General features: G+C 47.1%; 1 protein-coding gene across 4 annotated transcripts in view; it reads left to right on the top strand.

The window, feature by feature from the left end:
* Nucleotides 1–520: 520 nt before the first annotated feature.
* EGFL6 (EGF like domain multiple 6) overlaps nucleotides 521–16,011 on the top strand; it is an 85,739-nt gene continuing 70,248 nt past the window's right edge. For all 4 annotated transcript variants that reach the window (XM_032880183.1, XM_032880182.1, XM_032880181.1 and 1 more), the window contains exons 1-3: nucleotides 521–604; nucleotides 6,773–6,862; nucleotides 8,418–8,576. In XM_032880183.1, the coding sequence (XP_032736074.1) occupies nucleotides 8,537–8,576 (40 nt within the window). In that variant the 5' untranslated portion in view covers nucleotides 521–604; nucleotides 6,773–6,862; nucleotides 8,418–8,536. The remainder of the gene's footprint in view (nucleotides 605–6,772; nucleotides 6,863–8,417; nucleotides 8,577–16,011) is intronic.

Below are 16,011 nucleotides of genomic sequence, written 5' to 3'. Positions count from 1 at the left end.
CCTGGCAACCACTGATCTACTCTCTGACTCTCTAGGTTGGCCTTTTCTGGACAGTTCGCATAAACGGAATTGTGCAGTATGTGGTCTCTGTGTCTGGCTGCTTCTAGCATAATGATGTTAAGGTTCACCCATGGCAATGCAACATTTTGCTACAAGGAATTTTATATCTAATTAATAGGGGTCTCTTTTTTTTTAAGGTATTTTATTTATTTATTTGACAGAGAGCACAAGAAGGGGGAGAAACAGAGGGAGAGGGAGGATGTGGGGCTTGATCCCAAGACCCTGGGATCATGTCCTGAGCCGAAGGCAGATGCTTAACTGACTGAGCCACCCAGGCGCCCCAATCAATAAGTTTCATAATAAAATTAAGCCACAGGCCACATACCTAAGAAGGAGAGTTTGGGTTATTTCCCTAACCTTTTGCTTTTTTTTTTTTTTTTTTTTGCTTTATATTTATTAGGATCACATTCCATAACAGCTCAAAAACCATGGAGAACTTGTTGAGACCTAAAGTTCCAGGATTTTATTACAGATTTGGCATGATCATCTAAGAGAACCACTGAGTGACTGACACAGACGCATTTTCATCCCAGGGGAGACTACGGTAAGAATGGGTGTCAAGGCATCATCAACTAGGGACCACTGTTCTCTGATTTCTTTTTAGTTGGGATTGAATTCCTACTTCAGGATAAATAGTAGTGTGAATCATACTGGATTTCAGAATCATTTACATGGACAAATAATGCTTTCCCCTTACACACACACACACACACACACACACACACACACCTGGCTCTGTGACTGTTTCACTTTTCTGTAGTTGTGGCCATCCCAGCCTCCTCTCTTGGGTCCTCCCCCACACTACATTCTTCTCTTGTCAACCTGGTTAAGCTGGGAGCTAGGTGTCTACTTTAGGGTAGGCCAACTTATTTTAAGTATATACAGTTTTTAAATTTTATTTTAGTTTAAAGATTGTATTTATTTGAGAGAGAGAGCATACGCAGCAGAGGGAGAGGGAGAAGCAGTCTCCCCACTGAGCAGGGAGCCTGATGTGGGGCTCGATCCCAGGACCCCAGGATCATGACCTGAGCTAAAGGCAGCCGCTTAACCGACTGAGCCACCCAGGTGCCCAGTTTATTTTACTTTTTAAAGAACTTTTTTTTTTTTAAATTAAAATCCTTCTTATATAGCTATACCTTTTATACACCAGTGAAGTGGCCAACCTGAGTAATTAGTGTATCCAGACCCAGCTTTTTTGCAGCTTCTCACTACTTGGATAAACAAAATGTTTGGAAAGTGTGCGTCAACAATCATGGGTGCTGTCGAAGCCTGTGATTGTCTGAGAGGGAAACTGCTGAAGAACCTACTTAAAACCTACTTTGGTTACCCTTGTGTTATCCCACGGGTAGGGCCACCCACCAGCCAGTCTGTGTAAATCGTGATCAGGAAAATGGTAAGTCCTCTGAGCTACCCATTGGCACAAGTTCACTTAGCGTAGAGACGGCCAGCATGCAACGATGACAGGAGGTAGGATTTACACCCCAGTGGGGACATGTACCTGCAGTTGAATTTGGGATCCACCAAGAGGCCCAGAGAGGTGACATAACTCGCCCAAGGTCATACAATTGCTTGGGATTCGAACCCACAGAAGGCAGCGACATAGGTCATGTGCTCTAAGATTACTGTGCTGTTTCTGCCTAGCTAAAGGGTGAGGGTTGAGGCCAGAGGGACGGAAGCCACCAAAAAGGACCTGCAGAGGACCAAGGCTCAGAGTGGCAATTTTGAGGATTACTGGGGGTGTAGAGAGGGTGGGGAAGAGGATAAAGGGCCCCTAGCTAGAGCCAGAGGAAAATGCCACAACACACAGTGCAGAAATGGACCGATTTCTCTGGGGAGTCCCTCCAGGGGTCAAAAGGGGAATAGCCTTCAACAAGGTGAAATTCTTGGGTGAGAGGTTCTAAAACAAGCTTCCAGCAAAACATGACCCTCGGGGGCCTCAAAGTTCTATGCCCCAGACCATGTGCCAACAACAAAGCCCTCGAGCTTGCCATCAGAGCTTGCTGTGATGATTTCCGGGCATGGAAATGGAAGGAGACATAGAGAGGGATGTGGACAGATTCATGTCTGGGAGAAAATGAGGGAGCTTGCCTCTGGGTTTTGTGGCTGTTTGTGCATGCACACAGGGTCAGCATTTACTGAAGGAATTTTACTGAGCAGTTACTGTGTGCAAAGCACTATTTTTCAAAGCTGTGTGTACAGTCTATACAGATTCCTCCAGATAAACCAAGCTGCACCTGCTTCTGTGCCTCAGAACAGATGCCTCTGTCCACGGTGTTCTTGCGCACTTGGCAAATTCCCGTTGTGCTTTCAGGTCCAACTCCCATGCCACCTCCTCCAGGAAGCCCCCTTCGTGAAGTCCTGGGCTGAATCTGGGCTCTTCGCTGTGCCATCACGGTCTCCCATCCACTCTTTCCTGAGAGTCCTTACCGTAGCCTGTTACGATATCTGGGTCCTTCCTCCTCTTCCTGACACTGGCCGGTGAGCAACTGGAAGACAGGGAGTTTGTTTCCTTCTCTTCTGTCTTTCCAGCTCCCAGTTTGGGGCCTGGCATTTAGTAATCACTAACCCATGTTTTTTTTAAATCATTTGTGTATTGATAGATACGCTAACTGTGTTTTCATGTGCTTTGGGGCCAGTTTTTAGTTGCTACCATCAGATTTGGGGATTTGGGGGCCCCGCAGTGACCCCGATGAAGACTGTTTAACCTGGTCACCATGCTTGGCTACAGCTCGTATTCTGGGGTTTGCTCACCAAGTCGCCAGTTTCGGGTCCTGTGTTGATTTCCAGCCCCCACACAGCCCCGGCTCAGGTTAAATGGGAAGTAGCTGTTGTCCAGCTCACGATTTGTTCAGGCTCTTGCCTTGTCGTAAACCTACATTCCTCATCTGTAAGTCATTTAAATTCACCTGGCATTTTGTTTAAAGAAGGGAGCAGTGGCGTGTCAAGACAGAAGGCCCCTGCCCTCTGCTGGAGAGGTCTGTCCCAGCAAATCCTGCCCGAGGGACTCGCTCTCAGCCTCTTTCTTGAGTTAAGCCCTGGGGTAGAGTGCGGGCAGGCCCTGTCTTCTGGCTCTCTCTGCAAGAAGTGGGTTAGGAAGAAAGAAAGCACGTTTATTTGCAAAGGAGGAACCCATTGGAAGGCTGACAGAGACTAACAAGCTGGAGTGCAGACGTGCTTATTTTGAGTGATACAAATCCTCAGGGACCACGGCCACAGAAACACAGAAAGTAGCTGAGAAACACCTAGGGAGCGGGCCTCGCGTTAAGCATGTCTGCAAGCCAAATCAGACTTCATTATCCTCATGAAAGAAATTGTCAAAGGCTGCGCCGTCCAATACAGTAGCCACTGCCCGTATGTGCTAATTTAAATTTAAATTAGTTACAATGAAATGAAATAAAATATTCGGTTCCCGGGTTGCACTAGCCTCACTTCCTGTGCTCAGTGGCCCTCTGTGGCTAGCAGCGACCCTGTGGGACAGGCCGTTTGCATCCTTGCTGAGTTCCAGTGCCCAGTGTGCGTCTAAGGGTGCCGCAAAGCAGTGTGCTATTCTCACCACAAAATGTGCCCTAGAGCCTTCTTGTCGTTTTCCAAAACTTCTGAGGGTGCCTTGCTTATTAAGGCCAGATCTCTGATTGAGCCACAGGGGAACCAGGAACCACAAAGCAAGCAAACCCTGTCAAGGGCAAGCTCTTCACATTCAAGTTCCATGATTTCCAGCCGACCCCCCTCTGCCCTTGGCACACACTCACAGGGCCCAAGCAGCCCCCGGCCAGCCTCGCACGTGCTCTTTCCACCAGGACACATTGCACACAAATGAAACCAGATTTCCAGAGTGAAGGAAAACTGAACACTGCGGGATGGGATTTTGACGGCTTCCTCCCCAGATGTGAGACCGAGGCCATTCCTCTGGGAGCTGTCTCAGATGGTGTGGTTTCCAGCATTTTGAGAGAGGCTTTGAATACCTCTGGATATTTTATAGGCTGAGGAAATTTTACAGTATATTATAAAGGATCTCAGCAAGCGGAAGAAAATAAGTCCAGATTCAAAGCAGAAATTCATAGAATGCCATTCTCTTATTTTTAAAGAAAATGAATGTACTGTATAAAGTACATACTACTGTAGTCAGGAAATAGGAGGAAGAAGGCATAGAAGAAAATACAGTTTATACGGGGGGGGGGTGTGTGCACATGTATATGCCGAAATGGGAAGTTTTTGTTTCTGAGTTCCCTGTTAATACCAGGAAGATACTAGGGACACTGATGAATCAGACAGCAGTGAGAATAAGAATCTAAAATAAATAAATAAATAAACTCATCAGTTATTGCAAATTTATCAGTCATTTACAAGCATTTCTGCTGCTACATGTACACTTACACATTGTGTCAAGTGTACCGATTATAAGTAAGTTCAAATGTATCAACTGGAGCACGTTTAAACAGAGATAAGGTTAATTTTAAAAATGTGAAGAAATTAGGCAAAAGAAAACAGAGTGAAAGGATCAGCATCTGTGCTGTGGTCACAAATTTGGTTCTGGGCTTTCACACAGCCAAGCCAAAGAGAGTGAGCAATATGGAAATGTGCATCTCTGAGAGTTTCACACTTGATCTTCGCCAGAAGTCCGAGAAGTGATGTCTCTGAGAGCTTCAAAAACCAATTCTTAAACAAGGACTTGGGATCAAAATGTTTTTGTCCAGGGAAACTGCTTTCCGATGTATTGTTTAATCCAAAGATAAATTGTAGAGCTGTGATTCTTGGTGTAAGTGGGAAAATGAGGAGTCCTATTTGAATCAACTGTGGAGGTTTTTTAAAATGACATCTAATGTCTAATGTTCCCCAGTTGCTATCTTCCCTCGGGATTTGATTAGAATTCGGAAGGTTTGTCTCCAAATTTATCAAGAGTGAGCCTGGAGGGACTCCCTCACATGTGTTAGGGTGGGAAGTACATGGAAGAGGCCGTGGTGAGAGGGTAACCAGGTGTAGGCATAAAGACCGCCTAGGGAGCTTTCACCATGATCTGCCTAGACCTCCCTGGACCTGAGAATCAGGGAGTCTTGGCTGGAGTCATGTGCGTGTATTCTGAACTCCCTTACCACATGCTTCTGGTGCCAAAGTTCTTTGAGAAGGGCTAACTAGATTGATGGACAGAACATGTACTGTTTGGGTGGGCTTTCCTGAATATTTTTAAAGAAAATTTTTTTAAAGGGGTGAATTCCAAAGTCTATTCCCCGGTGAGCACAGCTGGAACACCACTCCTCTGTCATTTGGGTCTATCAGTTCTACAATGAATTTATCAGGTAATCTCACCCCACCACGGCACAGGCGACCGCTGATTAAAGCGGGGGAAACTGACAAGGAGACAGTCTTCCTCCTCTGCCTACTTATGTGTCTCTGGACACAGACAACACATTCTATTGGTCTGAGTCCAGACTCTGTTTCCTTAAATGCTTGGCTTTATGAGGTGCCCTGTGGTTCGAGAATGTGCTGCTGTACATCTAAGCCTAACAATGCTGTTGATAGAAAAATATCCTGTTGCTGTTGCATACTTTTTGCTTAAAAAATTCTGATGAGACAAACCATAAGAGACTCTTAATCTCTCAAAACCAACTGAGGGTTGCTGGGGGTTGGGGGCTATGGAGAGGGTGGCTGGGTGATGGACACTGAGGGGGGGTGTGCTATGGTGAGTGCTGTGAATTGTGTAAGCTTGATGATTCACAGACATGTACCCCTGGGGCTAATAATACATTATATGTTAATAAAAAAAAATTCTGATGCCAAATGTTCTCAGTGTTTACTGAATTGATTTGACTTAAGGTCATAGATAATAACAGTGATATGAATGACACTTCCTCTCGTTAGACAATATAGACAAACTACCCACCCGCCCAGGTAATTTGGCATGCCTCAAGATTGCTGAACCAACCCCAACCCCAAATCATAAAATATAATTTCTAACATATAAAAAAAAAAATGAGAAGAGGAAGAAAAGGAAAGGGGTGGGGGGAGAAAAGGCAGAGCCCCAGGTTGTTGTGAAAGCAATACATAGGCTTGGACTACTCCTGACAGATGCATGAAAAAGCTCCAGAAACTTCATCTACTTTTAAATCTATCCTAGCCCCCAAGTGTTCCAAACACACTTTCATTGGGGGTTTTTCTTCCCAGTTAAGTGTCTGACTCTTGATTTTGGCTCAGCTTATGTTCTCAGGGTCATGAGATCGAGCCCCGCGTCAGGCTCAGTGCTCGGCACAGAGTCTGGTTGAGATTCTCTCCCTCTCCCTCTGCCCCTCATGGCCGCCTGCCCCCCACTGAACATGAGCATGCGTGCGCGTTTGCTGTCTTTCTCTCAAAAAAATTAAATAAAAAAGTAAAAGGTTATTCTTGGAAATGAGAGTGAGGCATAACAGAAAAATAAGTACAGAAGGAAATTCCGCTGACTTTAGGGGATTGGTTGAAGGAAAGAAGATCAAGAACTGGTTTTTCTCCACCAAAAATGAGTGGCCTTCAACTTGTAACAGCTTTTAGAAAATTCAAAGATACCCCATGGGATCTATTCACTCAACCACCTCCCAGTAAAAATAACTCTGATTTCTAGTGCAACATAGTTTTCACTTAAGAAAAAAGATGATTTTCAATTTGATTTGACTTTCCGTTTTAGCTGCATAGCTAAGAAATTACTTGGGATTAGGCTGGTGTGTTTTCTTTTCTCTTCCTCCAGGGCTTTGTGAGGAAACATGAGAACTACATCTTTTGCTGGGAAGTTACCTCTGTTAATGTTTGGGATAACTCAAGCTTATTGACAGAGGAGGTAGGAAGAGGTGGACTTTATTCTTTCATTCAAAAGGCACAGCTGGGATACTGGTGCTACTTGCAATAGAAATTCCTTTCATTCCGTCACATTCAACTTCCTATTCCCCTTCCAAAGACAATAACCTGGATTTGCGGACAGAGAGAGTATCTGTGCCTCTATAGTGCATGAGAAGTCACTTGAAATTCCTTATTTTTACTACCTTGAAGAGGTGTGGGAGGAAAAAAGAGTAGGAATGTTGTAACTGTGTTGGCATGCTTGCCTTTCATTTTATTTCGTGCTTTTGAAAAAGATCTTTAAAAAGACCTATGTTCTGGCCTCCTGATTTATAGTGTTCAAGGAACTGTGACTTGGGCACAAAAGTCCAACAAATATCCTCAAGAGGATTTAACAGTGTACCTCAGGGATAAGATGTCTAATCGTTTAAGTATTTTCATTGTAAAGGGAAGTAGATACAGGAAATCATATAAAGTGAACACTTAGTGAAGGATTCGAACTTGAGCGCCCTTGTAACCATCACCAGGTCAAGAGAATGTTGCTAGCCACCCCAGAACCCCTTCTGGGTACCTATTTCTGGCCCTTCCCTGCCTCTCCCTATAAGAAACCATCCCTCCGTGCTGTTGGCCGGCATTTGGTCTGCTTTGTTTAATATGGTAATCACCAACTACCTGTGCCGGTTAAACACCAGAAATATGAGGTGAAGGAATTTTATTTTCATTTTAAATAACCATTTGCCTTTGAGCACTTGAAATAGCTAGTGTAAGTGAACTGAATTTTTTTTATTTTAATTTAAGTTTTAATGGCCCTGTGGGGTGAGTAGATACCATGTCGGACAGCACAGATGGTGAAAAAGAATGAGATGAACCAGTCTACAAGGCTGGCAAAATAAAACTTAAGGACAAATCAGTTTGTCCCAAAGAACTCCCAGGTGACCCCGAGCTGGAGGATTAGAAGGCCTGGATAAACCCTGCAAGAATTGGTCCCTTGAGGGGGCCAGCCCCCACCCCCATGCATTTTGATTTAATTGGCCCAGTGGGAGCCTGGAATCATGAGTATTGTTAACAGTCATCACCCAGTAATTCCGTTAATACAGTTCAGCTTAAGCGTATAAATGTGTGATCCATTCATTCTTTCAACACATATGTATGGAGGTCTTATGAGCCGGCAGATGCTCTGCTGGCCCCTTCGGACTTTATCCCAGAGATTCCGCTTCCGTAGCTCAGGGCAGTGGGTCCAGGAACCTACTGACAGCTCAAATTTGCAGAAGAGGGTGGAAATCCATTTCAAGTTCCCAGGATAGTAGTAACAGGATTTAGGCTGTGTTTTCAGACAGATTCTGCCTGAGTGTGATATTGTGGTTTATAATAAATCTGTATTTGGTCTATGGCCTCCTTTCCTGGCACAGAGCTCCTAAAACCCTTAGGATTGCCAATGCCAGGAGAGCAGGAAAGATGCATTTTGTTACGTTAATGGAGTACTGTTGGAAAGCACGGAAGGAGGGGGGCCAGTCACCAATGATTCATCAATGGCCAGTGATGTATTTAATCATGCCTAGGTAATGAAGCCTCCATAAAAACCCCAAAGGACCAGGGACGCCCCGTGCTGAATGCGCGGATGTGCAGATGAGCTGAGTGTGTGCCCCGAGAGGACTGGGAAGCTCTGCGCACTCGCCCCATGCGTCTCTCCCGTCGGGCCCATGCCCGAGTCATGAAAGGTAAGAGTTTACCGTTGGAATCTAGAGACAGATCCAACTGCTGGGGAGTTGGTTCTCCAGATGCATAAGGAAATGCAGGCTACTAAGAAAAAGGCAAATTTTTTGATCCCTGGGTTGCTTATCAGTAATAGTTAAAATGAAATTTAAAGACTGCTGACTCAGGCTTCGATGCTAGACCAAACTGAACTTTCAGTCAAAGTGAGTCTGAGCTTTGTTTGGCCACGAGCCTCAAAGGCACTCAGAAAGGGGAAAATTCTGCAGGGACAGCAGAAAGTGCCCCTGAGACCCGTGGTCACCAAGAAGGTAGTCAACGGGATGGAAGGGCAAAGCTAAGGAACCCGGGGGTAGAGTGTGAAGTTGTTTTTAGTCTGTGGATGGGTATCCTCGCCTTGCAGATCCATTTCCAAAGCGGCCTTTGCTGACCTGGATGATGAAAGCCGCTAGTTAGGAGTGGCTTGGGTTTTGCACGCTGCAGGATGGAAGGGTGTGTTAGGGTTCGTACAGAACCCACAGCTGCCCACGGAACTGTCAGAGATGGCTTTGTGAGAGCCAGATACAGAGGCGGTCCTTCCTGAAGGAACAGCCGGCCTCGCAGACAGGATAAAAGCCACTGTAGGATCTCGTAACCCTGAAAAGGGGGACTGCCCATCTCCCTTTATGCATACCAAGTGGAATGCTCCAGTTAAAGCAGCTCAGAAGTTTCTCTGCAAGCCATGTGGGACCAGCTTTATGATGAAATAGGGTAGGAGGGAAACAGATGGAGGAGAGCCTGGGGACTGCCCCCGCCCCCAGCAGGATTAGAGTCTCCAGGTGGCTGTTAAGAAATAGACACAGATGGGGTTAAAACAAGTTTCAATAGGGTAAAGGAACTCTCATTGCTCCCCAACATTGAATGGCCCCAAGTGTGTCTGCTCTATTTGCCCCAGTATGAAGACACTAAAGTCCCAAGTTACATCAGAACCCTTCAATCATCACTGTTGTGCTACATTCCACTTTTTCACTCTGAAAGAGGCAGGTAATGATAAAACAGGTCATTTGTAACCTCCAATTTCTAAGGTGATTGCCTTGCACATTGTAATCATTGGGAGCTTTAAAAAAAATCCTCCCATTCTGATTTTATTGGGCTGGTGTGGCCTGGGCATCAGAATTCATGACTTCTCTCCAGGGGTTTCTAGTAAGGGGCCAGGGGTGAGCAGCTTCTCAAACTTGAAATGTGCTTGCAAATCACCTGGGGCTTTAGTAAAATGTAGATTGATTTAGTAAATCTCACTGGGCTTCTGAGATTCTGCATTTTTTTAAGGATCTTTATTTACTGAGTGAAAGAGAGAGAAAGCAAGAATGAGAGAATGTGAGTGGGGCGAGGAGGAGAAGCAGGCTTCCCGCTGAGCAGGGAGCCCGACATGGGGCTGGATCCCAGGACCCCGGGAACATGACTTGAGCCCAAGGCAGACACTTAACCGACTGAGCCACCCAGGCGCCCCCAAGACTCTGCATTTAAAAAAAAATATTGTCCAGTGGGGGTGTAAATTGGGACACCAACTTAGAACAGTCCAGCACTATCAACTCAGAATTCCCCAACTAGAGGGATTCTCCTTACGGACATGGGCACCTAGGTGAGAGATGACAAACGGATGCAAAATTCCTCACGTTAGAGTTTGCGCAACAGCCTAAACCCCCGCCAGCGGGGGACCGTGTAGATAAATGATAGGGTGTCCAGGGAAGGCCTTGGAAGACTCTAGGTCAAAGCACAGTGAGGCCATCCACGGATGCTAACTGGGAATAGTCTGTACATTACACTGTTAGATGGAAACAGTGGCAGAAATGATGCAAATGTTTACAAACCTAGTCTGTAGTCACAGAAACATCTAGGGAAGGATGTGTAAGAAGCCAGGAACAGGGGTTGCCTTCAGAGAGAAGTGGGAGTTGAGGTCAAACAAAAAACCCAGACTTGACAGACTTCATTAGAAAGGACTCTTGCAGGAAAGGTTCCCCCTAAGGCCAGCCTGCCCTAAGGAGGGCGGTCTGCAGGCTCGGGCTGAGGGTAAGCCAGAGTTCGAGATCTGGAGGAAGGCAAGGAGCTTAGTCAAACTTCTGTTAACCAGCATTTTGTTCCGATGGGTTGGTGGGGGCCAAACACTTTTAAGGCAAAAAATGGCAAATAGAGTTTGTGTCTGGCTTTGGGGTCAACAAAGGGTTTCTCCACAAGTTTCTCAAAGTTCTTGTGGAGAAAGGTGGTTCTTAGCCATAAGCTGCTTCCTGGAACACAAGAGCCTGGGGAGACTGCTTTCTGCTGTCTTCCAGGAGCACGGGGCTCAGGTACAGTTCAATATTGTTGTTGGAGAGAAGGAACGGGATATATTTTTCATGGCAAATCCTTTTGTCCTTTTGAATTATACTCCAAAATAAACTTAAATAGAAAGTTTTTAGGGGCTCCTGGGTGGCTCAGTCAATTAAACATCCAACTCTTGGTTTGAGCTCAGGTCAGGATCTCAGGGTCCTGGGATCAAGGCCCACGTTGGGCTCTGCACTCAGCGGGGAGTCTGCCGGACCTTCCCTCTCCCTCCTCCCCTCCTGTTTGGGTGCCTTCTCTTTCTCTCTCTCAAAATCTTCATGTAAAATTTAAAAATTTTTAAACAGAAGACCATGAATTCCAGAAACTCTTTTTCTTCCTATAGTTTAGAGTTCTTCCAAAATGGTTCTGGATGGAGAAGGACGTCTTGGGCTGTGTTGACAGAAACTTGGGTGGGAGTGCTGTGAGGCCAGAAATGTTGCCAGGGTTTTGATGGCTTGGTTCTGAGTTTGAGTCATGCCGACAGGCGGGGTGCCGCATGGCTCCAGCCAGCTACACTGCAGAACCCGCCCCTGCGTCTCCGGTTTTCACGTCCCAGGCAGGCCCTGTGTTCAGTTCCCACTGAAGTGCTGCTCTCAAGCCCGCGCTTCTACGAACTTGAACAGATCACGAAATGGGACGTGGACTGTGGCCCAAGTACATGCAAGAAGGAGGGGGTGGCATTCATATTCGGCTCAAGGGATCGCGTGCGACGCTGTGGCTTGTCTCCACCGCTAGGGCCTGCTTTTTCTCACCTAGACCCTTTCGGCTTCAGCCAGGACCTTCTGCTCCGTCCTCCCTGGGCCGTGGCCTTGGCTGTCCGTGCCCCGGGGTGTGGGCCCGAGCGGGGCTCCCGGAGCACAGGGCGCGCTCCCTGGATCTCCGTCTTCCGAGCACCGGCGGCCCGATGGCAGGGGCTACGTTCCACCGTTCATTTCTCGTCATGGCTAAAAGGGTTCTTTTATGGAGGAGAAAATGACCACAGAAGAGTGAGTCCAAATTAAATCCTCTCTCAGGAAGCAACTCTGTAGCTCCCGAAACAGCTGGCTGCAGGAAGGGTCGGGGGGCGAGGACGAGGCTGGAGCGGGACAGCTGGGGACCTCCACTCGTGACTCCACCTCGGACGGACACGGTGGATTCTCGGACAGAAGGGCCTGAGAGAAGCCCCCGCGGCGCTCTCGGCCGGCCGCCTGCATGTCCCCTGCACAGTGGAGATGTCCCCGCCAACCCTCGGAGACCTAGGGCCTAGTGCCTAGCACGTGCGCCCTGAAATGCATCGCTGCGCTGGGGCCGAGGCCCGCCCTCCTTTGTGCTGTCCCTGCCTGCCAACTACCCAAATTGAGGGGAAACTGAGGCCGCCTGTGGGTGAGAGACACCACTTTCCTCTAATGGTGGACTTGGGCTCCAACACTTCCCAGCACCTTTGCCAAACTAGTCTGCCCAGTAGCAAGGATCCTTCTGCCATGCCTTCCTGCTCTCCTTTCCTGGGGTCAGACATGCAGTGAGGTCTGAAGCTACAGCCTTCCCCCCAGCATCTACCCCATTTCTCCTGCGGGATTTCCCCTGGTCAGATCTGGCACATCTAACCTCCTCTTTGTCAATGGTCTGTGGAGGACCTACACTAACCCGGGGTCCTATCAAGATTCATGCTTCTGGGCGGCTGGGTGGCTCAGTGGTTAAAGCCTCTGCCTTCGGCTCGGGTCATGGTCCCAGGGTCCTGGGATCGAGCCTCACATCGGGCTCTCTGCTCAGCAGGGAGCCTGCCTCCTCCTCCTCTCTCTCTCTCTCTGCCTGCCTCTCTGCCTACTTGTGATCTGTCTGTCAAATAAATAAAAATCTTAAAAAAAAAATTAAATGATTTAAGAAAAAAAAATATTCGTGCTTCTTCTGTTGGCTAGCCCGATCGTTGACCTTGGGCATGCTTGTCCCATGGCCCTGCACCACTGGACCTCTCCTGCCGGTCTTATCAGGAAGGTCACTTTGTCCTATTCAGGTGCTTTGTCTTTCCGTTTATAATAAGTCTTGGTCTTCTCTGATGTCTGTGGAGTACACAGTCTTTGATGATGGTGTTTTTAAGATTTAGATTCTGATGTCTCTAATTATGACAGCACAAATTTAAGAAATTCCAGCAAATTGCACTTCTTTGCTAGTCTGGAATTCCCTGTGGACCTGGGCATGTCTTTGGTCTCGAACTCCCGAATTTAGGGACATTCTGGGCTTTGTCCCTCTAAGTTGCACTGAAGTTGAGGGGTAAAGACACAGGGCTGTTGGGACAGGAAAGCAACTTCTACATTAAAAATGACCCCAAAAGTTTCCCCAGGCACAGAAGTCACTGACTCCATGATAATTCAGGCGTCTCTCATTCAAGTAGACCCACGGACTCTAACTAAATCTCTTAGCACTCCTTGTGGGGCTACACAAACACGGGTCCTATCATTTCGGTTCACGACAAGTTATTTTGTTGAAATGGAATTTTGCCACATCAAATACTGAATAATAGTAGTGGAAAACAGTTGGAGCTCAACCCTGCTGTTTATTTTAAAAATGAATCCTCTCTACATAGGAAATGGTGACAGTATTATCTCCAGTGAGGGATATTGAGGGACTAGAGGACGGGGCCACGCGGCGACGCAGCCACACGGAGGCTGACTTCGCGACGCTCACAAATGTTTCCAATTACTTTGCACTGAGGAAGTATTACACTTTTTCTAAGTTTTAAAACAACAAAAAATGAACTCTGGAATAGTCACTAAACCATGAAAATGAGATACTCCTTGGACTGTGTAGACATTTAGCATTTAATCACTGAGATAATGCTATGCTTGGCCTGGTGCCGTCAACGCTGGATGGTGACCGGTCCTGACGGCTTGTCTCCTCCACTGCCATTCTTTCTGTAATGTAGAATCTGATTTTCATCTTGCCTTCACTCATTTGCTGCTGGGAGGAGGGAGTAATTGGAAGCATGCCCCCCACCCCCAGCTTGGTTACCAGTGATGGTCAGCTTTCAGTTAGTGTTTTGTTTTGTTTAATAGTTGGGAGAAACTGGGGGAGGGGCAGCAGGAGAGGGACAAGCAGACTCCCTGCTGGGCTCGATCCCGGGACCCCAAGATCATGACCTGAGCCAAAATCAAGGGTGCGATGGTTAACAGACTGAGCCACCCAGGCACCGCAAAGATAGTCTTTAAAGCGCCCATATGTATGCGTAGGCACAGAAGTAGCTCAAAGAGAAAGTAACTCTGTAACATGACACTGTTCTACTTAAAAATATAAGGAAAAAAAAATGTAAGGGATATTTTACCTTTCTGAAGCTGATGGCTTTTTAAAGGGAGGGGGGAGGCTGCTAACAGAGGTACAACATTGCTAATCCAACATACGGAAAATATTAGAGACTAAGAAGTGAAAGAGTCCTGAATTACATCCAGGAGATCTCCCTGGTTATAATTATAAACCCTTAGGAAATCACTGATGTATAAATGCAGCAAGATGAGGCCCTCTGCTCTTCGCCAGAGGCGAGCAGAGACTTTTTTTTTTAAATTCTGAAGCCAGTGATTTATATGTATGACACTTCCAAGCGAAACTCGCATTCTCATTACATTTATTCGTGAAAATGATAAATGGCCCATTTCCTGATGAATGAGATTTCCTGCCATTCATTGGAAAATATATACAAAAGGGGGAAAATGTCACTTGGCAAGGTATCTGTATTCCTTTTCTTTCTGGACCACTGAAAATGACATGAAAAATGAGTGGCTTGTGACTGTTTAAATTAGACCTCCCCCAGCGCCTGGGTGGCTCAGTGGGTTAAAGCCTCTGCCTTCGGCTCGGGTCATGATCTCAGGGTCCTGGGATCGAGCCCCAGATTGGGCTCTCTGCTCAGCAGGGGGCCTGCTTCCTCCTCTCTCTCTGCCTACTTGTGATCTCTGTCTGTCAAATAAATATATAAAATCTTAAGAAAAAAAATAAATCAGACCTCCTCTCAGGGCTCCCAAACTTAGGTGTTGAGATAAAGCAAAGCACAGAGGCACTCAGTTCCTGTCGAACTTTCGGAGCTGAGGCAGGGAGCAAGTCCTGTGAGCACAGCATGGAGACGGGCTGGAGCAGGAACCTAGTAGCCCTTGGACCCGAGGAAGCAGGGCCGAGGGAGTGGTAGTGGAATAGGAACTGCGGCGGGCAGACGCGAGGGTCTCTCTGAGTTGAAGCTGAATTTACTGTGGGTCCTGGGAGAATGAGTCACTTTCCAAACCTGCCATTCCTCACTGGTTTTCGGAGCTGCTCTTACACTTCAGCTCCACCCTGCCCCGTGTCTCACGTTCGTTCTTGCCCACGATTCCCCGCCTCACATTCTCTTCTCACAGTTCATCCTCTCCTGCGACGCCCTGCGCTCCCGGGATGCCCGGGCTCTCCTACAGTTTGTTTGCCTTTCCAGTTCCAGTCTCTGTTCTCGCTTTCTCCCACAGTTCTCATCGGCTCCCTCAATTCTTACCCCTCCCCAGGGATTTTCCCTGCGTTTCTGTTCTGTCAGTTCTTCCGACGGGTCTCCCTGCCACTCCCACAGGCTTCAGTAGTGCAGTGTCCAACGTAATGCCTCATCTACAGTCTGACATTTTTTGCTAAAATAATTGTACATTCTCTTTAGCAATTCTTTCATAATCGGGTGCTCCCAGCAGCCACGGGTGCTCCCGTAATTATATGCCTCTTTTATAATAGTCATCTCCCTCGCACTTCTCCATTGCCTGTCAATTTTATTTTGGTTCTCATAATTCTCCACTCTTACATCTCTCTCATACACACCTACCCCCTGTCTCTCATAATCCACCCTCCTCTCCCACAATCCCCATTCTTTCCCACAATGCCCCTGCTCTCCCACAATACCCCCTCGTCTCTCACAATCCCCCCTTGTTGCCCACAATCCCCCTTCTCCCATAATTCCACTGCTGTCCCACAATCCCCTTCATTTCCCACAATCCCCCATTCTCCCACAATCCCCCACTCTCCCATAACCCCCCTCATCTCCCACAACCCCCCTCATCTCCCATAATCCTCCTCTCCTTCAATCCCTTCTCCCATAATCCTCCAGCTCGCCCACAATCCCCTTCATCTCCCATA

The sequence above is a fragment of the Lontra canadensis genome, unplaced genomic scaffold, assembly GCF_010015895.1.
Source record: "Lontra canadensis isolate GAN:19392208 unplaced genomic scaffold, GSC_riverotter_1.0 scaffold68, whole genome shotgun sequence".
NCBI lineage: Eukaryota > Metazoa > Chordata > Mammalia > Carnivora > Mustelidae > Lontra > Lontra canadensis.
The sequence above is the reverse complement of the archived record's forward strand: the minus strand, read 5'-3'. Positions and strand labels throughout refer to the sequence as shown.